At 42.6% G+C, this 26,043-nt stretch overlaps 3 protein-coding genes across 3 annotated transcripts; 1 reads left to right on the forward strand and 2 right to left on the reverse strand.

Moving 5' to 3' along the window:
- Nucleotides 1-508: 508 nt before the first annotated feature.
- On the reverse strand, nucleotides 509-2,860 carry igfals (insulin-like growth factor binding protein, acid labile subunit). The gene is made up of 2 exons (XM_061302601.1): nucleotides 2,538-2,860; nucleotides 509-2,464 (listed from the first exon to the last, which is right to left on the reverse strand). Exon 2 carries the CDS (start codon nucleotides 2,457-2,459, stop codon nucleotides 723-725), a length of 1,737 nt encoding a protein of 578 aa, XP_061158585.1. The 5' UTR covers nucleotides 2,460-2,464; nucleotides 2,538-2,860; the 3' UTR covers nucleotides 509-722.
- A 1,599-nt stretch (nucleotides 2,861-4,459) lies between these two features.
- On the reverse strand, nucleotides 4,460-9,635 carry shisa9b (shisa family member 9b). Its single transcript, XM_061302651.1, has 4 exons — nucleotides 8,729-9,635; nucleotides 8,387-8,493; nucleotides 6,362-6,505; nucleotides 4,460-5,726 (listed from the first exon to the last, which is right to left on the reverse strand). The coding sequence occupies exons 1-4, from the start codon at nucleotides 9,232-9,234 to the stop codon at nucleotides 5,344-5,346; spliced, it is 1,140 nt and encodes a 379-aa protein (XP_061158635.1). The 5' UTR covers nucleotides 9,235-9,635; the 3' UTR covers nucleotides 4,460-5,343.
- A 2,390-nt stretch (nucleotides 9,636-12,025) lies between these two features.
- Nucleotides 12,026-25,631, forward strand: mrtfbb (myocardin related transcription factor Bb). Its single transcript, XM_061302596.1, has 11 exons — nucleotides 12,026-12,045; nucleotides 18,810-18,994; nucleotides 22,038-22,093; nucleotides 22,181-22,256; nucleotides 22,326-22,457; nucleotides 22,934-23,154; nucleotides 23,543-23,787; nucleotides 24,070-24,163; nucleotides 24,301-24,897; nucleotides 24,974-25,034; nucleotides 25,112-25,631. Exons 2-11 carry the CDS (start codon nucleotides 18,898-18,900, stop codon nucleotides 25,405-25,407), a joined length of 1,875 nt encoding a protein of 624 aa, XP_061158580.1. The 5' UTR covers nucleotides 12,026-12,045; nucleotides 18,810-18,897; the 3' UTR covers nucleotides 25,408-25,631.
- Nucleotides 25,632-26,043: the final 412 nt, after the last annotated feature.

Genomic DNA, 26,043 nt, shown 5'->3' on the forward strand with positions numbered 1-26,043 from the left:
TATTAACTCAACTCACAACTCACATTTAAACGTTATTTTGTTGGTCACAATGTTAGCTAGCTAAACGAAAAGCTACCGGAAAAATACAAGATTTAGATAAACTATTCCCTCAGTAATCAACTTAAATTTAGGTTCAAGTCAAAGTTTAGGTTCAAGTCATCTGTATGACTGTCCAACTTGTGCGTTAGTGTCACTGACAACAGGTTTGTTCGTAAGTCGGGACAGGGTGTCGTAGACTTACGTCAGCGTGGACACAGGTCTCGCCCAAGTTTAAATACAGTTCTCGAGTTCAAACAACATAAACTGGATAAAGTACAGATAGAAAATCCTTTACTTAAATATAAAAAAAAATGCCAACTGAAAAAAGTAATACAAAAAATCACTGTCAAGTATATTATGGACTCGTTTTGGTAATTAGGCGCAGTGGAAAAAAAAAACTGCTTGGTGTATGATTGGAACTGTTATGTTGCTGACAGTCGTGGTCTCAAGACAAAAAAAGGGATTGGAGTACAGTTTTTGATGTGTTTATTGCACACTCCAGCACTTACAGTGCAAACTATTTTAAGGTAAACACAATTTTACTTGCCTGTGACATTATTTGTCATTTTACAGCCATTTTTATGTTCTCGTGCTTGTCACCAAGATGATTATACAAATGGATTTCTTATGGGTTATTTTTTGGGTTGTTTTTCAAAGTGATTGGTTCACACTTGCTGCTTGGATCAATTTACGGCTGCTCTGCACGTTTGGAAGTGTTCGGCGTCAATATCTCGCAGATCCTGACCTGCTAGACGTGTGGGGTTAGTGCACGTTATGTTGTTATATATAGTGATGGTGCTGTCGGGTTCTTCGCCCTCGGCGTGCGTCTCCACTCGCCGAGGCACCACGTGGGCATTCCTCAAGCTGTAGTTCCTCAGCGAGACGGTGCCGCAGTCGCATTTCCAGCGGTTTCCAGACAACAGAAGCTTCTCCATGTTCTCTGAAAAATCCGGGACGAGGTTTGTCAAAGCGTTTGCTCTCAGGTCAAGGTAGCGCAGCCTTGGGAGGAGATGCTTGGTTCCGTTGTGCAGAAACTGGCGGCATTCATTGTTGGACAGAAGCAAGTACTCCAGATTCTGAAGACCGGAAAATGTGTGGCTGGTGAAAACTTCTAACTTATTGAAACTCAAGTCCAGTCCCAGTAAGCCCACCAGGTCTGCAAAGCTGTGGCGTTCCACGACGGAGATGTTGTTGTGCTGAAGGAAAAGTCTCCGTAGACTTGACAGCCCCGTGAATGCTTGATTTGTAATTTTTGTGAGACAACCTTTGTCCAGATGAAGGCTGTGAAGCTTTGATAGACCTTTGAAAACATGATTGGGCAGACTATGGAAGCAACTTCCCGACAGGTTGATGACGGCCACATGGGAGAGTCCCGTGAAGCTACCCGCTTGTGCCTCCTGAACTCGGTTGTGCTCGAGCTCGAGAACCTCCAGATGTCCAAGGCCTTCGAAAATCCTCTCACCCAGAGAACGCATTTTGTTGTAGCTGAGACGCAGTTCCTCCAAGAACTGAAGATCACGGAAAGTCCTCGGCCTAATTCCGGCAATGGTGTTGTTGGAAAGACGCAGCACGAGAAGATTGTGCAAGCCCAAGAAGGTGTCGTCATGAAGGCTGGTCATTTTGTTGTTGGTGAGGTCCAGCCATCTGAGAGCTCTCATCCCGACAAAGGCTCTTGGCGCCACCGTCACAATCTGATTCTGGGCCAGGTAAAGCTTCCGCAGTTTCACGAGTTTCACAAACACGTTCGCCTTGATGACTTTGAGGGAATTTCCCGTTAGATCCAATTCTTTAAGCTCGCCAAGATTTTGGAAGAGCTGCGGCTGAAGGTAGGCTAGTCGGTTTCCCGCGAGGACTAGTTCTCTCAGACCCTGCAGGTCTTGGAAAATGTTCTCGGGCAAGACCGCTATTGCGTTCCAACCCAAGTTGAGAAGCCACATGTGCAAGAGTCCAGAAAAGAGCCTCTCTTCAATGCGAGCGAGTTGGTTGTTGTGCAGACTGATGGAGGCGATATTCGGCGTGTTCTGGAAAACGCTAACCGGCAACGTACGCAGGCGGTTGCGCTCCAGGTGAATGTGAGCCAGCGACCTGAGTCCTCGGAAAGCCTGAGCATCCACGGTCGCCAGCTGACCGCTTTGCAAATTCAAAAAATCCAGATTGGTGAGATCCTTGAACGAGGCCGCCGGTAAGGTGGCGAAAAGATTTCCGTCGAGCCAGAGAGAGTGCGTTGCTCTCGGCATGTCCGTCGGGACCTGCGTAAAGTTGCGGCCGCTACAGTACATGTTGAGTTCCAGGCTGTAGTCATCGTACAGACAAGCGCATCCTGTGGAACACGGAACGGGTTCTTCTGCCGTCGGGGTGGGATCCGGCAACACCGCTAATGTTCCCAGTACCCACAACGAGAACAACGCAAGGCTTTGCATCCCAGCTGTGGACAGAGCGTCTGCTTCAATCCACCATGTGAAACGCGTCCCGAAAAGGAGTCGCATAAAGTCGCTTACCTTGAACCTGGAACGTTTCGCTTGTGGAAGTGCGAGCAGCGGAATGACTGAACCTTATGCAATCGTTTGTATGCTGGATGGCTGCTAAGGCAAACCCCAACCATTTTTTTTTTTTTTTTTTTTTCAACGGATGTGTTCCTAGTTCCTTTCAACCGCTCATAAAAAAAAAAAAAAAGTCAGATTACACACGTGACTAACTAACCTTTAAGGTCTTCTATATGTACTTCTCTTTGGATGTCATTGATGAATAAAGAAATGGTATCGGTGGCTTAGTCTCGGTGGCCTTTGTTGTTCACTGCTTCTGTTACTGAGTCCATTAACTGTATATTGTAAATGATGTACTGTCGAGTGGACAAGAGATAAGATAAACCCCCACTGCACAAGGCAAACAACTTTGTATGCGTTGTCCATTCACAAAAAAAAAAAAAAAAAACACTTGTCATGATGTGACCTTAATTCATAACGTCAAGAATATTCTCTCCTGGTTTTTTTTTTCTTTGCACAAGAGCCGAGTTGAGGTCCAGAGGTCCGTTTCCTAATCTGCGATCATAATGGCTAACTTTTTGTTTGCTCTTTTCCTCTGTACCCAGAGGTTGTGTTAGACAGCCATGAACTGGCGATGCTCTTGAGGACAAGACAAATTTAGATAACACAAACTGTGTGTGTTTGTGTTTTCCAGGCACATAAACTCAATTGATTTTGATTGACACTGCGAAGAGAAGGACGTCAGATTGACGCAGGTTGTCGTTGATAAAAGTCGTTATTGTTGTAACTCAAGAATTATTCTGACACCGTTCTCACAAAATTGGCAGAATTATTTGCGGGAAGTACTTCAAATGTTCTCTCTTTTTTTGTTTGTTTTGTATTTATGAGTTTAGGCTGATATCCAAGTACAAGTTGCAAAGAGCTAAAGCACCTTTTGAAACCTTGCGATGTTTCCCCTTACCGTGTAAATATACCGAACAAACAAGCATCAAGGCTACATATTATTTAGATTTATTTCTGAGAATCTCTCCATCAAAACGCAATTGCGAAATCTCCCTCGGTTGTTAAATTTCAAAACATATCAACGGAAACAGAACAACACTGCCATGCATTGGTAAATTGGTGAACAAAATTTTTTTTTAGCGGTCACAAACTAGCTGAGATGACCCATTTGCACCAAGTTACAAATAAGCAGGTAAAAGTGTGTCGTCGGGGAGACGATGAGAATATTATGATGAGTGTTAACAGTCAGTAGCCCAGGGCTGCTGTTCCAAATATAGACAGAAGTGTAGGTCAATAAAAAAAATAAATTAACTGCACGTCGTTTCATTTGGGAAAAACACTGGTAAGATAAGCAGACGTCTCGTATCAACATAACCCGTCGCAAAATATTTTCAGGATTGTGTTTTGTTGTCTGACTCATTCATCCCATTACAAAGGTGTCAGCCGATACAATAACAGCATAAATCTTAAAACTATTTTAGGATATTCTCAGCTTGCCATCCTGGCAAGATGTCAGTCTGTGAATAAACAAACAGTTAAGGATTCCTTCCTTCCATCTTCCCAGACAACTTGACTTTCCCCTCAGTCTACCCTTGAACTCGGCGGCTTAAAATTCCCAGCGGACAGCTAACGTTACATGGCGGAGGCTCCACTAACAACTCCCCACAAACCGGAACCGGGCAACATGTATAATAAATATCAGCTGGATTCATGTGTGGGATGTTATTCCATAAATATAACTTTTAATGCGAGAGGAGGATTTTGTTTTCACTTCTTTAGACTGTAAATGATTTTGGACTGAGAGCCAACAAGGGAGCGCCAATACATCATTAATCAAGTATTAATTCAATTATGTTTTGCAGAAAACTGATGTTTGGCCGTCTTGAACGTAGACTAACAAATGTGAAATCCGATTCATGAAACGGCACAGTCTGTTATTAAAAAATATTTTAATAGCCACACAAAACAAAATCATGCCATTTTTTTGTACTGCTGCAACACAATTAAAAATATTTTCCTTTTATTTGGACAATCCACCAAAAATTCAAATAATTTGGACTGTGTTTCCATTTTATGTTGTTATTGCAAATTAGTCAACTGACCTATTACCCAAAAATCCTTTTAAAATATTTCAAATGTTTGGCTCAACTACCAACCTAAAAAGCTTGTTTTGATCAATTTTCCAGTTTGTACCATTAAAGGTCGAGTAGCTAAAATCTCGAATAGTCTCGTAACCATAATAGACATTTTCTTTATTCTTGTAAAATATCAATCTTGCCTTGATAAAGGCATTCATTAGAACTAGCGAGTACAAATAGTGTATCAAATACGTGTAATGTTCATTCCTGATATGAAAACGACAATTAACCACAGAATGTAACAATATGTACTCACTACATTTAATAGCATTGTGACTGGTTGAAATGGAAAATATGTTCTCAGTCTTGAAATAGGCAAACACATTTAATTAAGTGTTAATTTCACAAGTTGAGTATGGGGAAAAAAAAACAAGTGTGATTTTAGATACTGTATATGTGCTTATGATGTAATAAACATAACAGTCTGAGACATTTTTTAATTATTTTTGGGGAATTTATGAAACATTACATTTTAGTGGTGGCTTGAGGGTGACGCAGTTTATTTTGGCAGGAATAAGATAAATAAATAATATAATAAGTAAAATGGTGCGCAGTTTCAATGTGTATAATTTAATTCGGATTTGTGATTTTGGTATTATTGTTCGTTAACACTCATTTGTCTCAAATGATTTTATGTCGAACAGTCCACAGTCATGTTTTACATGAGCACTCGCTGTTCTTCATACTGTCACCTCCGTCTTGCTGTTGGTGACCAAATAGGGCTGTGGCGGCATGAAGGGAACGTTCTGAAGTTCCCTCCCGGTGATGCAAAGTTTAGTCGGGCCGTAGCACCGCTTCAGCCCCAGCGTGTCGTTGCTCTCCCAAGGTCTCGGCGTGGCCGGGCTGGAAAAAGAACCGAAGGACAGCGACTGGGAGCTGCTGTGGCTTCTCGGGTATTTGTGTTTGCGTCCGCTATGGTTGCTCGACATCTGTCTGGGCGGGCTGTAGGGGTTTCTGGGTTCCGGCTCCGTTTCCACGTGTTCCATTGGAAGGCCGCCCTTCGCTGTTATTCCGCTCAGCACTTGGCGGCGGTTGATGTAGAAGCTGTCGTTCGCTTTTTCTGCTGACATTTCGACAAAAGCAAGAAGCATTAACCAAGGGGTCTTCAAATATTTGGACAAGATTTTTTTCCAGTAACCTAATCCGGTCCGGGTTTTCTTGATTGCCTCCTGTCCTCAATCTCATTAGCTAAGATCTGCTCTATTTTTGATCGTCCCTAATTATCTGTTTGCTTGAGACGCACTTCCGTGGAGTCGGAGGAGCTTCAGCTGCGTGGTCCAAACCGGTCCCCGAGAGAGATTGTTCAAAAAGGCACGCTGCCGGATGCTTATCGATATTGACGTTTAGTGTCCGACATGTTTTGAACATCCTTTTTTTAGCGCCTCCTGGGAAAGTGCGTCTATTTTTGGGCTCCCTTTAAGGTTTCGGCAATTGTGTCTTGTTTCAACTGCCGGCGTACGTCGGAGCAGTTCCAAAATGATCACTTGAGACGATCGACAAACACATCCTATAAATACATTTTGCTTCCTCTCTCTTCGGGCCTTGTCTGCCTATTGATTCAATGTTAAAGAAGGGAGAGTTCTAGAATCCTAAAAAAAACAACCAAGTGTAAAGAAACTGTGATTGACAATTTTTTTTTTGCGATAGTTGTCTGGAACTATTTTAATTAGCGTGAAAAGATGTTGCTTCTATTCTTACCAACAGCCTTGAGGGTGGCATACTTGTTGAGGTCCTTGATTGACGTCTGCGGTACATAAGGGCTGCTGATCTGCTCCAGCAGTGCGTAGGGCTCAATGAGCAGAGGCGACGCAGGCGTCGTCGTGTTGTTCATCTGGGGGCTGTCTGAAATATAAAAACAAAGATGCAATATTTGAAATGCAATACTTGTGCTTTAGCGCTCCGTGTACTCGAGGTAACCATTTAATTCTATCCCTACCAACAACTGCCAATCTTCTCAGCTAAAACAAGCTGTTGTAGTACCATTATTGACCAGTGAGGGGCAGCATGGTGCATGCATGTTACCAGAAATACAAATATTGAAAGTATGTAAGAAAGAAGTTGTAAACTAGCAACGATTGTTAACTTTTTCTCATAACTTATATTGCAGTGAAGGAGTTGTAAGACGTCAGCTCAGCGGAATAACTTTTTCTATATTGTTTGCGGAATACACTTGTGAGCCTTTCTGTACATGCAGCTGGAGAATCATGGCTGCTCTCCCAATCCTACACGAGACATCTGCGTAATTAATGGCTGTGCAGCAAATAAACCCTCCGTCGTGGCCTGGCACGACAGCCCTAACAGATGTTCGGAAAGTCGCCATTAGATTAGAGCGGGAAACTTAGAGCAATTATAGGGGCTATTGCATTTGAATTATCTGGACAAAAAATGAATCAAGTCTACATCACTAGTTTGTTAATTCATATAAGGTTCTTTCCGTCATTGTCATCGCCATTTTTAGAGGTTTACCAACTTGAGTCGGCCTTTCCTTTGCTCTTGGATTTCTGTGGAAAAACAGATCATTAATCCAGAATGAGGTTAATGAGGCTCTTATTCCCCACTGGTCAGCAAGAGACTTTATTACTGTGCTAATTAATGCGCAAGAAGTCTCAAATCGCAAACTCCGTCTCGCCTTATGATGCACAAGACGGCTTTGACGACCAATTCCTCGGTAAAATCAGTTAAGTGTTAACCAATCCAAAAAGGGAGTCCAAGGAAAAACTATTAAATTCCATGTCGTTTTGCTCTTGAGTTTTTGTTTCACTCAACTCATTTGTGATCAGCTCAAGGCCTCAAGACTTAGTTCTTTTCCGATCTGTGTGAAGTCAATTCCCTCCAAGTTTTCGAGCTCCAGTACATCTGACCTCCAATCCGACATGCCAGAGGCGATTGTGATCAAAGCGCCGACTTTAGGGCAATCCCAGGCCAGGTCGTTGTGGTTTGACACAACACAACATTGCTTTGTCAGGCAAATGTCTCCACTTGTTGACCTGCTTTACTTTCATACAATTAAAGTAAAAGTGGGCCAAAGTCATATTGTGTCATCTACTGCCATGCACAGGCCTTATTACCCGTTTGAACGGAATCTTTGAAATGTGAGCGACACCGCACCGTTTGATTGTGTGGCATACTCGAGACTGCCAACGCTACATGCCTGTTGTGGAACCGAAACTGACAGAACCATGAGACAAAAATATCGATTCACCCTTAAGAAACTCGCTAAGACTGTCGTCATGGGAACAACAGCTGTTGTCTGTATAATTAGGCTGCGCTGCTCACCTTCAACGGCTTTTTGGCGACAAACAATCAAACGTGTGGGAAATTTTAGATCGGCTCGTCTAATCTTTATAAATTGTCTCTACAGATTATCCTGAGCAATTGTCCTAAGGTTTAGGGTAAATTAACTAATTTTTACTCTTTGATCTACTCAGAAAAATAGTCAGTTCGAGATAAATTCTCGTGAATGTCAAGACAAATTCGACTCGTGATGTTAAATGGAATGGCAGTGATTATAAAGCGATCTGAAGTTTGTGCTGTTACTACTTCTTCTTGTTCTGTCTTTTCCGCAAATCAGATTCCTTGTGGCACCATGCTTCCTCTCACAGGTCAGTATTGGTACTACAACACACTTCTGGGTGCTATAGATAGGGCAGTCAGATTTTTTTAGTAATGAAATATTTATCCAATGTCAAAACTATTTTGAAATTTGTTGTCAATAACACTTACGGAGACTGTTTATTGCAACTCTTGTCTGCATGTTCTCATAGTGCAGCCCCAGGGTCATCTCGTCTGTATGTTCAGAGGCGGGATGACGGGTCACATGTGCCAAAGTTCTGCAAAGACGATATAAATACCCAAATACATTAAATGCAGTAGTTGTTGAATTTTTAGGCGCAATCATGATTTCAAGATGACTGGAAATTACTTTGCTCTCGACTATAGCGCCACCTGTTGCTTTGGCATGCACTTCCCAGCCTACTATGCTGCAAAATTATTTTTGGGCCATTATGGTAATACTGGAAAAGCAAAGTATCATTTTAAAAGTTGTATAAAAAGTCCTACTGTGACCTGTTTTCTTGGTTCGGTCGCTGTGTCTTCTCCAGCCCGAGCTTGGTGAAGATGCCAATCAGCGCCACGATGGCCACCAGCCCGCAGACGACATACACGATCATGTTGGTCTTGTCCTTGGTTGAGTCCTGCACCACGTCCACTTTGGACGGCGGCCTGCCTGTCATCATCCACGGCGGCGTGTCGTAGTTCTTACAGGTGGTCTGGTCCAGTCGGGAACTGCGGAAGGCGCAGCAGAACCTGAAGCCGCACGTGCCGCAACAGTACAGGTAGTCCCCCGTCTGACACACAAACGGCGGGTCCCATTGGCCCATCACGTCGTAGTAGCCGCGACATTTGTCCTCCGTGTGCGGGCTCTCCGTCACGCCGTTCGTCGTGGACTCCGCCGACTCGTTGTATGCGCTCACCAGCACCAACTCGTCCGACGCGCGCTCCACCTGGCCTTCCACATGCCGCACGCTCACTTTGGCCAGGACGTAAGCGAACAGCAGCTCAGCGCCGCGCATCTTGCCTCACTTTGTTTTTCGTTCCCCTCCACGCTCACATCCTCTGCGCTGAGAGCCGTGCGTAAAAGTGCTTTGGGTGCAACTTGCCATGCGCCAAAGCACTACCCCGTCCGTCTATGCGATGCAATCTGGTAGTTCCAGCTCTCGAGTGACAAGACGGGATGAAAAAATGCGCCGTGCTGGAGGTCGTCAGCCTCTTTCAGGCTGCCTCTCTCCAGCACTGAGTGGCAGCAGACAAAACAAGTTGGGTGATGGAAGACGCAGAAGAGAGAGGTGGTCTCTGTGTGTGTGTGAGAGAGCGAGAGAAACGGAGAGAGAGAGCGGGCTTTCAAAATGCTTATTTTAAGGGGCTGGAACAAATTAACAGCATTTCCATTTACAAGATGAAGAATGGAAGTTGTATCTCATTTTTTTTATACAAACAGCATTCTGTAACGTACATTTCAGACTTCTCGCAAGGGAAAAAGGTGCAATGGAAGGTCACTTCAAATTAGTGAACAAACTAGTAACCATATTGACACCATGTGACATCCTTCAACGGTGATTGTGCTTCTGAAAAAGAACCGCAACTAGTCAGCGTTTTATTTTTAGATAACTTTTTTTTTTTTTCTGATTGGAGAAATTATGCCTGCCATCTGCCACTTGAGAAATGGCTTTTTTGGTTTTTTTTGTGTTTTTTGATGTTGAATCATCTTGGCGGTGGGAGGTTACTTTTATTTACAATTGGCCACCGGGGGACTTTTGGCTTGTTTCATCTCGCTACGTCTTCTATAAATAGTTTGACTTCCCGAAGGAGGAAACTTTTAGAGTTGCTTTCAAGTACGAACAGCTCGCTCCCGACTGCGAAATGCCCACCTGGTCAAATAACAGACATCTTAGCCTTGAACTAGCTAAGCCGTGTCAGCGTCGCTCACGCGGGGACAGCTTTGTTACATGAATCGGAAACGTCCTCGTCATATTTACGCCTCAATTGCATCCATCAAGATATTTTAGTAGTTGATAATGAGGGTGGCATCATGAAGACAACTTTCCAAAACAAATTAGCTGAATTTTGCAAAGCTTCCATCTACAGTCGCTAGCTAACATGCTAACTTAGGGAAATTAATTCAACTTTTTGTTTAAAATATACAATATGATGTCTTAGCTCCTTGTGAATCACAATGTGCTCCAACTAATATCTTAATTTGGGTTACATCACACCCTTTAAAGTGCTTTTTTTTGGTACAATGTTCTACTAAAATGCAGTGAGAGCATGACAACTGCGTGAAATGTGCGACAGGCGTTGGCGCGGGATCAGGTGGGTCGACCAGAGTGCTACAACACAGAGAGAGCGTAATTAAATGTGTGGGAATTTTCATGTAATGACTTACCATTGAATAAATAACATCTTTTAATTTTTACAGTCCACAACGGTGGAGTAAATGAAGGCCGTATAGACAACGTTCAACATCTGCGTGACACGCTCCGAAAGACTTTGATGCCGTCGACGTGCGGAATATTCATAACTTTCTGTGATCTCAGATGAAGTCTGTTTTCGTTCAAAGCTAATCTAACTCTGCTCATTTGGACCGCTATATTTATCTATTCTTTGAAAGCTTTTAATATCAGCGCAGGGAAAAAGGTTGACAGGAAGCAGGTCTTCAAAAGCGTTAATTTACAGAATAGGGTCATAATGGGCACATCCGCTCTCTAAATAATCGCACGTGTTTTCAGACAGATATATAAAATATCTAAACGATGGATGGACTTCCTGTCTGGTTACACCGTTAGCATGCTGACACTTCCCCATTTTAAATGTCACTGTCCATTGCGCCGCATCATGTTCCATTATTTTACCTTCAATGGGTTTCCGGGTTGCTTTTTGGAGAGCTGTTGAGTTAAACAAGCTACTTAGTACTTACATAACATGCTACTTCTTGTTTTTGTTTGCTGTTGATTACTAAAAGAGCTTTTTTTTTTGCGGGTGTATCAATCATGTCTGGCATTTTTACATCAACGTATTTGATGCAAGGATAAAGCATACTTTTTTTGCCACACTGTGCAATACTGAATTCAGTTTTTGTTACCATGACAACTCGGGACAGAGTTAGGGTGTTGTGACAAAGTAAGGTCTATTGAGTGTTCTATTCATTGTCGTTTCTCAACCCTCAGCCCTTCATCACTCAGTTTCCAGATATGTTGGCAATTCCCGAAGCAGATCCATGTGCCAAACGTACGCCTCGTGTCCGAGGCAAATATTCACAAATCACAAAATAATATCAAATATAAAATAAATCATAATATAATAATGTCACAAATATTCAAATATGTGACAGACGAGCTAATGCTAATTTGGTAAAAAAAAAAACTGCAGCTATAAACTAATAATAATCTGCAAAAAAAAAAATAGCTCTACATTTAAGACTTGATATGAAACTTAAGAAATCACAAAAGTTTTCCTCAGTTGTTCATCTCACATTTTTGAGTCCTAACTGTTTGTATTCAAGTCATTAAAAAGTCAATTTTCCATTATATGGCCCCCTTGGATGACGTCCAAAGATGAGCACAGATAGAAGAAAAGTGCCAGTGGCATAATTTGCGGACAAATGATTGCAAAGCGTTCGCCGGCAACGCTACACGCGCTGACATTTTTCCCTTTTGTCTTCCTCTTCAGCGGGCACGCAATCAAAGAGGCGGTAGAGTGCAGGGGAAACGTCGTCATGGTAACAGAAGAATCAGCCGCGATGACCGCGAGAAGCGAGGCGGGCTTGATCCTCCGTGATCTGCTATCGCAGCTGAGCATCATTACGATGAGACGGACGTCTCGGACAGGTAGGGCCCCGGTGGGCTTTGAAAGGTCACGTGGATTTGCTGGCCAGACATCTTCATAACATCTTTTATTTCACTTCTTAAATTATATAATAATCTGGGACATATTTGTTGGTCGATATTTCAAAAACAGTAGGCTGCATCCCTAATTAAAAACAAAAAGATAAAATACCTTTAAATATGTTGAGAGCTTTTCGTCTGGAGGTCACAATGTGAAAAATAAAACTAGCAGTTTTTGTGCCCAAAACATGGCACGTGAGAAATAATGTTAATGTGCCCCAAAAAAAAATTCGAAAAAATCTACAGCTTTTTTTAGATACAGAATATCCACAATGTTTATTCCCAAATCCCGAAGTGTAAGTATTTTCTTTCTAGTGGTGAGTACAGTGGAAAAGTTCAATGTCACTAGCACCCTACAGAACCCCCCAGCTAAATGGGAGTTCTGGGGAAGTCGCAGGTGTTCTCATCATCAGCTCCAAATGGAATCGGAAAAACCTGCAGATTCATGTGCAGCCTTATAAATACATTTTGATTAAAATTAATGATATTTCCAATAGGGAGCTTATGATGACTACACACACGCACATATATGCACTGGAAATGAGAAATGGAAAACACATTCCATTTCTTGAGAGAGCAAAAAAAATATACATCTCACAGTGGCAATGATAGAACCAAGTTAAAAAAAAAAAATCTACATTTGAACACGGATTTTTTAAAAATGTGTAATAATGACACCTGAGCAACCTTGTACATTAAATATTTTATATAAGGCTCATTTAATCTACAATATATATTTTGGGGGGTATCAAAATTTAGCATTACTGCCTGTATGGAGGCAGACGTTAGATGAATGCAAATGTTTCCGTATAATTCAATCTAGTATCAACTTTCATGTCCAGGCCTTTTGCACAAGTATAGCATAAATGAATTTTAATGGAGGCGCACCTTATTCTGGCCTATTGTAATAACGCGCTTAGAGATTTAAGAACATCTTGATAATGTCACATTTGATAATTGCCTGGTAAAATCGAATTATCTCGCTCTGATGGCTTCATGAAAAGATTGTTTTATACGTGGGATGGAGAAAAGGTAATATAAGAAGACATGGACTCAGATATAATTTTATGACACATATTCCCATAACAAAGGAATAGATGGGCTCGGGTTCTCAAAATTGTCAATGCAGCCTTCTGTCTTTGGCGCGCCAATGCTGACTAGCAGTTTTACAAATTTTGCTGACTCCTTCCACATGTGTCAAGCATTTCAAACTAAGTGGTCAGCCCATTTTTTTTTTTATCACGAGAACTTTTTTTTTTTTGGAACCATTTGAATATAGGAAAGTTAGTGCAGTGGCCCGAAGATGCAAAAACAGTATTTCACAGTAGAGGGCAGCACTAGTCTGCACTAGTTCTGTTATATTAGGTGAGAGTTTTGAAAAGCAAACTGAGCAACTATTTTCTCAGACAGCTATTTTATCGCTCCCGGTGGGATGCGTTGTTATATTTTAGCTTGACCACGTCTTTTATTGCCGCCCACAGCTCCCAAAATAAATATTCAGGGTTAGAACTATGTAGCCTTTTTTGTTTACATATTGCAAGCCACATTAGAAGTTCTTCAGATTCTTCTGTTTGTCTCATATTGGTCATGTTTTTAGTTATTTTGCGGCACAGTGATATATTAGTGTTGTCAACATCATATTGAGCCTTTTTAAAACAATTGGATGCAAAGTAAGCCATCATGTTTTCAGACCTTGAGTGTTTCCAATGAAATAATCGGTTCTGGAGACAAACTGTAATTTATCGTTATTGAATGAAAGATACAAACAATGTCTAAGTTATTTTTTGCTCAGGGAGATACAAACTTTAGGGAGTTTATACTCTCGGCTCCACGATTGATATATATTTTCTTAATTGAAGAGAAATATATGGATCGTAGGGGTCCCACGGTCCCCCTAATTCATATGACATAATCTGTTTGAGTCATCCCAAAGAATCCCGACCAAACTGAAGTCGAATCTTGTTTTGTTTTTTTGTCTATGTGTGGACAGGGAGGGAATGCTCCCATAAGGATAGCTTGTGGCCTTTGCACGCCGTGATGCAAATGCCATGTGGGTGTGGGATCTGGGCTCCACTCACTTTGGGCCTGAGTAAATACTACAGCCATTCCTGGCATGGTTGCGTATGGCGCAGGAAGGAAATGTCTGTAATCGGGGGAACTTTGACGCTTTCCCATAGCTGCTTCAGGGAGTGGGTCGGCAGCAGAGCGATGACAGTCCATTAAAAGTGGCTATGCACGAGCCCTTTCGATATATTTCATTTCTAGTCTGCATCCTCCTGAAAGATGTTCTGTGTCTATGATTCTAAGGAGAAATTTGGAGTGCAATAGATAGTTCCCACATGGGACTTCAAAACATCTCTCCAGGGGTCCTAAAATTATATTATTTCCTGCTTTTCAAAGGACCAAATTATCTTTCTCCCCAGCACACAAAACATCCTAGAAATGTGTCAATAGTCAGCAAAGTTTGAATGCTTGCATGCTTTTTCACAGCTTTTAGTTTAAAATGGAAAAGACATTGGTCTGAGACAAGAACCCTCCGTTAAACTTATATCCTATAGTAATTAAAGCTTTTCATTTTTAACTAAATTTTAAAATGTTTTTTTTTTTTCTTTTTTCTCAGCTGTCAGTTTATCTTAAGCGAGACATGATCATTCCGATTTATTTATATTGTGATTATAGCTCACCGGATTAACGTTGTTGAGTTAATGCTGTTTTCCAACGAACATTAATAACATCTTTTTCCTCTGCCTGAATAGAAATATGGGTTGAGGAAAAAAAAGAGCCCCTAATTATACGCTCCAACAGCTTTTTGCACCATAATTATCTATCCTTTAAGATTTGTGAGCTTGCAAAATATATATTTCAAATGGACACTTAGGGTGCTGGCCTGGAAACAGTCATTTCTATATATTTTTTTTAAACCTCAGAAACTGCAGAACACATTTAATGTCACGCCAGAACCCCTCCTGGCCTTATGTAAACCTTCCCCTTGAGTCAGCAAAAGCACATGACGGCTATTATAATATCCTTTAACGTGAAGTCTAAAACTGCTTGGTCGTCTAGAAAGTCATCAATGTAGATCCACTACTTGTTTTTTTTGCCCGTCGAGTTCTGCCCAGCAACACGAACAACAGCAGTATTCGTCGCGGCATGCCGGCAAGCACATATGGTTATTTTCATCTGTGTTTGTTTGCGAGCCCACGTTGAGTCAAGGCCACTCGAGGGTTAATTAGGGCTATGGGAAAGCTACAGTCTGTTGAAATCTGGGAATTTTGGGCAAGTGTGAAATAGTCAACCACTCTTTGGTGTCGCCATAATCGTTTTATTTATTTATTTTTTTAAACCCTGACCTATCTAATGGCTATTTTTAGCTGTGTGGTTTTTGTTTGCCGACTGCTTGATATTGAATCTAATATATAATAATGTTAAATATTCGTTGTGGCTCATAAGGAAAACTAGCCTCGTGTTATTAGGCAAACTAACAATGAAGAAGTAGAAGAAAAAAAAAGTTGCCAACCAATCTTGGTCGAATACAACAATTTCCTGTCCTGGTAACACGTGAGTGTTTAGTCATGTAACCCCCAAGGGCAACGCTGGCTCTGATTTTTTTTCCAAAGCTGTGTTTGAACCTGTGGCTCAGGTTATGCTCAAGCTTCTGTCAGTCAAAGCAGCTCTGCGTTGGCACTTGCACATCTGGGAAATGAATTTTTGAAGATGACTTCAACCACGCTCAATTTGACTTTCATGTCTGGAAGCCTTCACTGAAGAAGAGAAAAATGAAGACGCTTGGCTTTATGAGAAACTTGTTTTCCTACTCCAAGTTGCTGTTTGTGTTTATACTACAGAACTGCGCTTTTGGTAAATCAAATTTTTTCGCCCCCCCTCACAACATTTGACAATAGAAAAACAGTGTATTTTTTAGAGTGTGAAGTGATGTTATCTCATTGAAAGTTGTTAGTAGTATTGAGATGAATAGTGGGCAGCTGCACGGACTGCCGCTTCAAAAGAACTCTGAAGGGCCCACGGGGATTTTCTTCTGGCTTTCCCACCATTCGCACGGGTTTACATGAGATGCAACGGGAGTTGAGTGCAAAGAAATTGTTACAAATTCTTTCAAACACATGTCTCCCCTCGCCTCATTTGTATACATTCCATATTTTGTCAGTAGAAGTCAATAGAACCTCCAAGGTCCATAATTAAAATAGAAAAAAAAAAACAGACAGAGCTTAACTTTGATCATAATTTATGTGCTCATCCCCGAGAGTTAAAAAAGTTTCTACTCAAGCATTTTTGGTTCCTTATCTCCATCCAGGTGCTTTGTGGTGCTTCCAATACCATGATCCAGACTTTTTACTACCTGCATAAAAAAAAAATAAACTGCAAGGAGACATTGTACGTCAGGTTTCATGACCCGTCAATCAGGGAGCCAGAAAGTCAAATCTCATATAATCAATCGTTTATTTCGCCAACAAGGATCAGCCTCACAAACCTTTTGGACCAGGCCAAAGCTGATGCTCCTGTGAATCTTCCTAACCTTCTCAAGAAGCCACCTTGGAATGAATACAGTCAAACCGCAGAAGGAATTTGGCAGTCTGGCTTTTATTTTAACCGTGAGCTTAACGTGAGTGCTGCGTAGCCTGACTCTTTGATTACGGTGCACCTGTATGCGATTACCACGTGCCAATCATCGGGCGCCATCGGAAAACCGACAGTAGCGCCGCGAAAGCTTTTTAATGCAGCTTCAAAAAAAAAATAAAAATACTGCAGTAGATGATTTGCAGACTACACCAGCTGCTTACTGACTAAAAACATGCAGTTGTTGAAAGTTGTTTGGAACAAGGCTTAGGAAAATGGACAGTGAGCCACATGCTGCTTCACCAAAACAATGCTGTTTGTATTGACGACGCCCCACCAAATACATTTTACCGTAAACTAACTCTGACTGTACATTTTTAAAATGAAAGGTCTATTTAAAGACTTTGAGATGTTGACGTTAGAGTTGAGATGCGTCACGTTAAACTATTTCCTTGACACTGATTACTTCTTTCCTTATCAGTCTGGGATGTGGCGCCATCTTGTGGCATCTTAGAGCATATAGCACATATTTTGAAAATTTCAGTCAAGAAATACAAATAGTGTGTGTGGGGCGGTTAACTTTACTTTGGTTAGTTTTCTTCCCCCCCTACGTACATATTAATATTTCAAGAATATTCATCTTCACAACACTTGGCCGTGCGAGTGGAGCTCAACTTCCCAAATCTGATGTCATGTTTGGAATGGATGAAACAGCAAACTGGTCGAGGCTGTTGTAAATATCTCCGTTTGTTGCGAAACCACAAAATCAGCGCGTCTGTGAGTGTTTTCACTGTATTAAAGTCGCGCTTTAGTCAAAAACATCTGGACTGGCGTGCAGCAGATGGAGGCAATAATCCATGTTGTAATCATCAAAAGCTCCACAATGACTTGTCGCAGTTGCAAATTAAAATTCTGTCACGTCACTGATCGCTTTGTTCTCTCCGTTATTTTGTATTTAGTCAACTGGAAACTTAATTTAAGCCAGTGGTTCAAAGAGAGCAAACGCAAAACAGATTTTTTTTTTTGGAAGGGGGCTTCTACAGGTAAAATAATGGCACTCATTGAGTTTTGCTTCCCGTGCTGATTAATAGGACATGTTTTTCCCACATTCCTAATCCCCCCCCGCAGAGCTCAGGTTGTTAACCATTATTTCATGTAAAAAGGGACTGCTCATACTTCCGCTAATCCCCCTCGACTTGGACGGATGCCCCCGCTGCGTGACGTGCACGTTTCCTGAAAGCAAACGTCATTTGTTATCAAGTTGGCTCTCAGCGCTGGCCCAGCATGTGGAGGCCTGTTCACACATATCGCAGCATCAAATTCAAACCACAATTTAAAAAAAAAAACTAAAAATAAATGTAGCAAGCAGTGAGAAAGTGTCTCTAGAGCCATCTCGGTTCCCCTCAAATTAGAGGAACTCACCTCAATTAGTCAGTTTTTTTTATCTCATTTCCTGTTAGCGCTATCATTAGCATACCACCTCCACACTGACCCGTTTGGGTTTACTTCTCGACTTGTAATGGCGATAAAAAGCGGAAGGGGGGAAAGAAGTTCATCATAAAACATGCTTAGCGGGCAAATAAATTAATAAAGACAAGTTAGAAGATAAGCTTCCCCGTCCCTGAGGGCTCAGAATGTTTACTCATGTCTTTGTTATTTAGGATTCCATCAAGAGAAAACAAGACTTCTCATGAGAAGTGTCCACTATTACAAAAAGTACAGTGCGAGTGAGTTGAATTCGCTATGTGAATGCAGTCAAAAATGAGCCAAATAAAATTGAAAAAATATATTTGTAAAGTAAATTTAAAAAAAAAAAGCTTTTATACGCAATACATTTGTACTCAATAAATACTCTTAGAAAAACTAAGATATCCAAAACTAAAAATGCAGCATTTTCAACAACAACAAAAAATCCAGTAAAGCAAAAGTAAAAATGAAATAACTATAATGAAAAATCCAAAAGTCTTGCATGCTCCTTGGGAGTGTTTTCATTTTTGTATATTTGACCACGCATCATGTTTAACTATGTCCTAAACTATGTCTGGCCAAGCAGCCTTGAGAGGGTTAACACGAGCAGCGCCGATCCCTCCTACTGATTTTAACTCACACACACTGTCAACACACTTTCTCAGCTGAGCCACAGAGGAGGGGGTTCGAAGCCGCCAACCCTAGCTGTCCTTGGCTCGGAGCTGAGTCTGGTCTACCCTGCCGTGTCGCTCCATGGGACTCCAGAGGTGCCCCCCCAGCACAGCACCCTCCATGATGGCCTGCCTCCATGTGGAGCCCCCCTCCATCTGCACGGGCAAGTTCAAATCAAGTAAGTCCTGCTACTTAGTACTTGTTAATATTTGTGAGGACGATATTGAATGATGGTTCCTTTTGGGGGGGGGGGGCTCAGTAAGACACCAGGAAGTGACAAGGCAACGCTAAAATTCTTGGCATGGTAGACATCACTGTCACTGTTGTGGCAGAAGAAAAGACAAACATCTGAATGTGTGTCAAGAATGTGCGTTTTACCGGATTGTAAGTGTTAGTGGAATTCCGTTTCCACACGGGAGTCGAACCCAGACCTAAAAAATTGTACTTCCAAAATGTCGCTGTATTGCTACTCTTTCTATGCAGGCTCCCTCTAGTGGTACGTGAGAGAATCACTGCCTGAATACAATTCTGTTGTATTTAACTTGAGTATGATTCTTTTTTTTTTTAAATATATATAAATACAATTTATGAGATTTTTACATGCAATACAGATTATTTGAATCATCAGGTTAAGGGCTACAGTAGAATTTTATTATTTTCCTAAAAGTGCGGCGTTAACGTTCAAACTGTGAAGAATGTTGTCGTGGTTTACTCGGACAAGAACCTCAGTCTGGTTTTTGACAAACAGTTCGTCTTTCTACGCTTCTGTATTTTTTTTTGGTCATGATGGTGATACTTGGAGGACAAATTATTTTTTGAGGTTGTGCTTGGGAGAGTTGAGTTGTTTTTTTAAGGTGGTACTTGGTGTAAAAGTTTGAGAACCACTGCAGACGTTCAAACCGCTATTGCACCATGCTGGCGGAATTAAATCTAATTGGCCTAAAATGTTCCGCAGTTCAGGTGCCAAAAAAAGCGAAGTCCGACGTCAGATCGATGGATTACTGTTTAAGTGAATTAGCTGCGCACAAACTGACTCTGATTGAGTAGTCTCCATCTTGGCCTAAAGTGCATCTAAAGCTATCTTTGGATATTTATAACCAATAAAGTCAACATAACTCACCGTCACCCGCTTTCTCAACATCTTTGTGTTGGCATCCACGAAAAAACGTTATTTTTTTATTCCTCAAAGAATCAAACCAAATGGGAATCAAAACGGGAGCTTCACCGTGAGATAAGAGATGACGTCGCAAGAACAACCTCTGCTTTTCCTCTGAAGCGCTTGACATGACGGGGAGGTCAGCCAGGGTTCAGGGCAAACTCTCAGGAGCTCCCCAGGGCTCGGATTGTGGTCCCCTTATATTTACGGATAGACGGTCATATGTTTTATTGCTTGGAGCATTCTTTCCAGGTCACAGTGACTGTAAACACTTAAAGGACGCATTTCCTTCTGTTTGCTCGTCTGGAAGAAAACAGCAACACCTTCAAGTGATCTGCTAAGATTCAGAGAGCCTTGTTTGCACCCTTCCCGAGTTGTGTCATTCTACAACCAACGGCGAGTCCCCCCCCCCCCCTCCCTTAAATTGCAGCCGACATGTCACCGTTCCCAGGCCTTGTTCTCACAGCTGCCCGGTTTATTTTTGCTCGCTTGAGTCATAGGGGCCCGTTCAACGCTTTTCCCGGGAGAGCCGTGCAGGTCTGCCTTGTGTGTGTGGGTGTGTGTGGGTGGGGGTTGGGGGGGGGGTGAGTATTTACTTCCTGTGAGCCATTCTGCAAATGTCGCGACAATGCAGAGGTGACCATCCACGCATCAACAACTTCAACTTCTTTACTTGGGTGCACACTTTACTAAAGTTTTTGTAATTTTTTATACGACTAAATCAGTTCGTATTTTGGGTTGTCGGCGTCTTAAATCCGGTTCTGGTTTTAATTTTTTGTAATTGTAGGCTATGTGTCTGTCTAATCATTTGACTGTTTCTCCTTTTGAAAAAAAGCTCTCAAGTAAAAAAAAAAAAAAATCTTGCTAATTTTTGCTAGCTTGCGGGCTTCCTTTTTTTTCTGCCGTATCACATGACCAAAATGAGTGGTTTGACATTTAAAACAGATGCAAAGTCAAAGTGTGGGCGCCATTCAAGTTAGGACCATCAGTAACCATGAGACGCATTTGGACAGTCAATCAAGAGCATCCTTATTTTTTCCCGAAAGCAACTTTTGTTTGGGCAAAGTCCAAAAAGTTTCGCTCGTATGAGTTCTGAACATGAAAACTAAAAACCAGGCACGTTGACATCTTGTAATAAGTTTTCCCAGCATCGTGCAAGCTGTTATGACTGCAAAAATGCCAGACCAAGTTCTTATTTTCATATTTCCTCTTGGCCAGGTGTCCCAATACTTTTGCATCCACATTTCCTGACGAATCCATTTATCAACTTACGGAGCAGACGTGACTCACGCCGCTCTCCCCGGTGTTCTGTCTGACTGCGGCTTTACTCATTAACGCGCTCATAGTGCAGTTTGGATTTGATTCTATTCACTGTTGACTTTGGCCTTTGAGTCTTGTTCAACGCCATCGCCGTGTGGTTTCTCCCAACTTCCCTTATGGCTGAATACGGGAAGTGAATTTCCCTTCATTAACCTTGGGTGTTTATTACAAAGAATGTACCCGCGTGAAAAACTGTACGGGCGTTTCACTTCATGAAAAAAAAAAAAAAAATCCATTTTCGAAAGTAACGTTTGACTTTGTGAACGCTGATCACATTTGGTATCGGTGTGAAGTATCGGCACACTTTAATGAAGATGGGTGATGTAATCCCTGGGTTGATCCTTATTTGATCAGACATTTTAAATTCTGAAAAGATTGCGTAATATGAAATGAGTCTATTTATGTTTTACCACCAATGTCGTCTCTGAGACGAAGAAGTCCAAGTCCCCCCCACACGGAGTGAGCTCCTCCCTGGCTCCAACATAGCTTCATGAGTCACAGGCTGGGCCTTTGGGAGGTCACTCACCCCTTTGGACTCAAACAAAACCTCCCCTGGGTCGAGTCTCCATCCAGTAAGCGCCAAAGCATCCTCATGGTGCTGTTGCTATGCGGCCGACTGTTTTGGTTTCCTCCTTTCCTCATGCGTCCATTAAATTGGTCGCAATGAAGGTGACTGTGTGCTCAGCATCTTGAAGAAAAAAAAAAATCATTCAACATCACATTTAAAGATTCCATTTTTTTTCAGCTCTGAAAGCTCCTGCTGCCTTCCACGAGCAGATTCGCAATCTGAACAGATCGAGGGTAAAAAAAAATTGGATTGTGTTTAGATGTCACTAATCAGTCTGTTTTGTAATTCATCCAACCTGAATTTTTTTTTTTTCTGGGCAGACGGGGAACTTAGTGAAGGACAAGCTTTGCCGCAGACCCGCTCGCTCCGAGATGGTGCACATGAGAATTCGACAAGGTGCGCAAAGACTCTTCTCTTGGTTCCTTTTCATAAAAGAGACGAACTGACGGCATCTTCCACACGCAGAGAGCGAGGCCGACGCTTCTGTTCAAGCCGCTCGGCTCGAGCTCAAGCGGGCGCTGCTGGCCGACGATATCAAGCAGAAGATTGCCCGCAGGCCGGGACCCATGGAGCTGGTGGAGAAGAACGATCATGACGGTAGTTGTTCAGATTCATGCATGGGCATCAACAATTTAGGTGGACGTTGGAGAAAGAAAAAAAAAAACCGTGCTGCTACAAACGTCAACAGGATGTCAGTGTAAAAACAAAAATGATGACTTTTCTTGGCCTGCCGTATAAAATACATTTTTCACACATGATTTTACGGTCTTCCGAGAATACACAATAATCACACAAACATTCGTTCTCATTTCTTATCTTTATTGTTATTTTTTTGTTTTACTTTAACCTCAAGGGAGTTTGGATTCTGAGAAAAGCAACCAAAACAAATTCACGTTATTGAAGAGGCAAGCCTGAAGAAATAAGCAGTAAGGCAAAATATGGGTAGAACACGAGAAGAAAATCAAATCTGGCATGTTAAAGGAACGCAACACATTTTCACTGAGTCCTGATTGTTATCATTGCAATTACAATATTTGATTATTATAATTGCAATTACAATGTTTGTCCTACAGGTGATAGTCCAGACCCGAGCGAGAGAGCAAATGTGTACACTTTGAGTGAGGACAACACCAAGGCTTTATCGCCGCGCACTTGCGGCCAAACATCTCCGAGGGCCGACTCGGTCTCGCCGACTCGGACCGAGGCCTCGCCATGTAATTCCTCATCTGATTTATCCTCCACCGGCGAGCAACCCGCAGCTTCATCTCAGCTAATCGGTGCTGGGCTCACAAAGGTCAGCCTCACCTTTTCACAGACACACACACACACACAATGTCAATACAGTTCGGGCAGCTTGATGTAAGCGTGGCCAACAGGTTTGCCTCACAGTTTTGAGGTTCTGGCTTCGAGTCCAAAATATCTGCTGCCACAATACAGTAGTAGCTAAAAAAAAAAAAAAAAGCACATCAATGACCTCTGACCTTTAAGTCGTACAGCAGGTCCCGTTTTTCACCACTCATCTGCCGTTCTCTTCCTGCAGGTGTTAAAACAATGAGGATCTCATTTCCACTTCCTCTTTTTTCATCCAGACATTTTCATCAACTGTTTCCCCAGTGGCGTTCATCCAAATGTCTCATTTCTCATCTGCTGTCCTGTGTGTGTGTGTTTGTTTGACTCCACAGGAGAGCTCGCCAAAACCGCCGGGCGAGAAAAGCCGCGGCAAAAAGAGCCGAGAGGCCAAGCCGAGGATACGCAAGCTCAAGTATCATCAGTACATTCCCCCGGACCACCACAAACACGAGCTTAAGCCATCGCCGGCGGCCCGCGTGGACGCCGCTTATGTGCGCATTCTGCAGCAGCAGCAGCACTTTCTGCAGCTGCAGATCCTTAGCCAGCAGCACTTTGGCCACCAGCAGGTGGCGCTCAAGTATGATCATCCTCATTTTATTAGATTTTGGGTACAGCTACTTCTTAGTTTTTATTTATTTATCTATTTATTTATTTTAATTTAATTTTGTGTATATATGTAATCTGTTTTTGTGTTTAATTGTATTTATTTATTTATTTATTTTTCTCTGATATGCCGCTTTTCTTTTGTGCTAACAGCTGCCATGTGTCTCAAATAACCGCCCTCGTCTCTCTCCACAGCGGTGACAATGCAAGAATGAATCTCTCACTCGCTTTTCCCTTTCCGCTCTCGTTCTGACAGTTCAGCAAGCGACTTCCAAACCAGCTGTTCAGCTAAGGTCCAGAACGAAAACGGCAAGCCTTATCAGTTGCCGAGCAAAGTTGATGAAATGAAGGTGCGGTTCTTGTTTTTCTATGAAAATGACGACACACTATGAATCTTATGTATTTGGCGCCATCTACTGGTCTTCCACTGCCATTGCCTCAAGTGTAAAAGTGACGAGTTGTAATGCTGTTCTGTATGCACTTCCAGGTGGCTGAGCTGAAAGTGGAGCTCAAACTTCGCTCGCTTCCCGTCTCTGGCACCAAGATGGATCTGATCGAGCGGCTAAAGTTGTATCACGAACGTGTCGGCGGCGTGGAGACGAAAGCTCCCGAAAGCACCCCGCCGCTCTCCCCCAAAGCATCTGGCGTGGGCCCGGAGGACAACAGCAGGGCGGATGGTCCCGCGGCATTTCCTCCGGGGCAGAGCGGGTCCTTCGAGAAGGACCGGCGTCTCCACGAGAAGGAGCGTCAGATCGAGGAGCTGAAGAGGAGGCTGGAACGTGAGCAGAAGCTTGTGGAGGAGCTCAAGCTGCAGCTGGAGGTGGAGAAGAGGACTCAGCAGCTGGGAGAGTCCTCGCCGCTTTCTCTCAGTCCTCCGTCTCCCCTCAAGGGGGAACGCGTGCAAGTCAAACAGGAAGTGGACACAGAGACGAACCTCGAGCATGCAGATCATCTCGGTTGTCTCCAACAGCCTTGTGGCCATCCCGTGGCCTTCCTGCCGCCACTTAAATGTAAGCTCCTCCGAGAGCCTCCTCGCTATGAAGACGCTGTGAAACACACGCGCATGCGTGTGACACCTATTCAGGTGACAACCATTCCTCTCGCGTTTCCGTCAAATACTGTAAAGCACAATGAAAATGTCATGGCAATGTTTCCCGTAGACTTTGTGTGCAGCAAGCCAGGAGATGGACGACCTGTTTGACATTCTCATTGAAAGCGGAGGTAGGAATGAAAATGTTATCATAATAGATCACTTTCCAAAAACATGTGTGATAGGTCCACACTTTGTGAATGCACAGAGATGTCTCCCTCGCTCAAAACCGACCTTCCGGACGCCAACAAGCGAGTGGCCATCACGCCCAGTGTCACCCTCCTGCCCGTCAACACCGTTCTGTCTCGCCCTCCGCCCCGCGTCCAGGTGGCACACATGCCTGCCAAGGAGGTTCCTTTACCCTTGGTCGCCATGGAGATAGAGCCGGGCGACGGCGCGGACACGGGGTCCGACCTCCACGGCATGGACTGGTTGGACCTGAGCGTGTCGGCCCCTGAGGGGGTCTTTACTCCAGACTTCTTGGACACTTACCAGTTGCTCTAGGGGACCACAGAAAGTGGATCGCTCGAGAAAGACTGGCAGAGCAATTGTCAAATTTGCCCTTCAGCTATCGGGCGTGACGTTGTCGCCATCTCCTGGTCAGTTACTGAAATGCAGCCAGTGACAACTTTTTTTATGGGAATCCCAAATGGATGAGCTGTTATTTCTAAAAAAAACGAACAAACTTGCAATATGTGTAATATCCAATAAATACTTGGGACAGTGAATTCCTTATTTATTCATAATTCTTCAGAAAATTTTTCAAAAGAAGAAACAAATTAGACAAACTCTGCGTAAGAAATGAGCTTCAATTAAAGAGCTGTGTGGTTACATAAAACAGGTTTGAGCTTGAAAACCCTTTTTATGACTGGAGATCTGCCCACTAGTGACGTCACCTGATTGTTTTTCTCCATTAAGCTCAATTAAGTACACGTAAATGCACGTGGTGTGTGGCCAGTAGAGGCCGCTAGAGTGCCATCTCATTACTCACCAAGAAGATGTGAATTCGTTTTTATTTTTGTTACTGCTTTATTTAAAAAAATTAAAAAATACTGAGCATGAAGGAAAGATGCAATGTATCACATGAGTTATCGGAAGTCTCTCATCCTCACGAGGAACAGAGGTTCGCAGAAGCCACAC

The sequence above is a fragment of the Syngnathus typhle genome, linkage group LG17 (genome assembly GCF_033458585.1).
Source record: "Syngnathus typhle isolate RoL2023-S1 ecotype Sweden linkage group LG17, RoL_Styp_1.0, whole genome shotgun sequence".
Lineage (NCBI taxonomy): Eukaryota > Metazoa > Chordata > Actinopteri > Syngnathiformes > Syngnathidae > Syngnathus > Syngnathus typhle.

Coding starts and splice junctions, on each gene's coding strand:
- mrtfbb (XM_061302596.1), top strand. CDS start 18,898: ATGGGACTCCAGAGGTGCCCCCCCAGCACAGCACCCTCCATGATGGCC. Junction 22,257..22,325: donor GCACATGAGAATTCGACAAG/GTGCGCAAAGAC, acceptor TTCCACACGCAG/AGAGCGAGGCCGACGCTTCT. Junction 22,458..22,933: donor GGAGAAGAACGATCATGACG/GTAGTTGTTCAG, acceptor TTTGTCCTACAG/GTGATAGTCCAGACCCGAGC.
- shisa9b (XM_061302651.1), bottom strand. CDS start 9,234: ATGCGCGGCGCTGAGCTGCTGTTCGCTTACGTCCTGGCCAAAGTGAGC. Junction 6,506..8,386: donor AGTTGCAATAAACAGTCTCC/GTAAGTGTTATT, acceptor TTTATATTTCAG/ACAGCCCCCAGATGAACAAC. Junction 5,727..6,361: donor TGCCACCCTCAAGGCTGTTG/GTAAGAATAGAA, acceptor TCGAAATGTCAG/CAGAAAAAGCGAACGACAGC.
- igfals (XM_061302601.1), bottom strand. CDS start 2,459: ATGCAAAGCCTTGCGTTGTTCTCGTTGTGGGTACTGGGAACATTAGCG.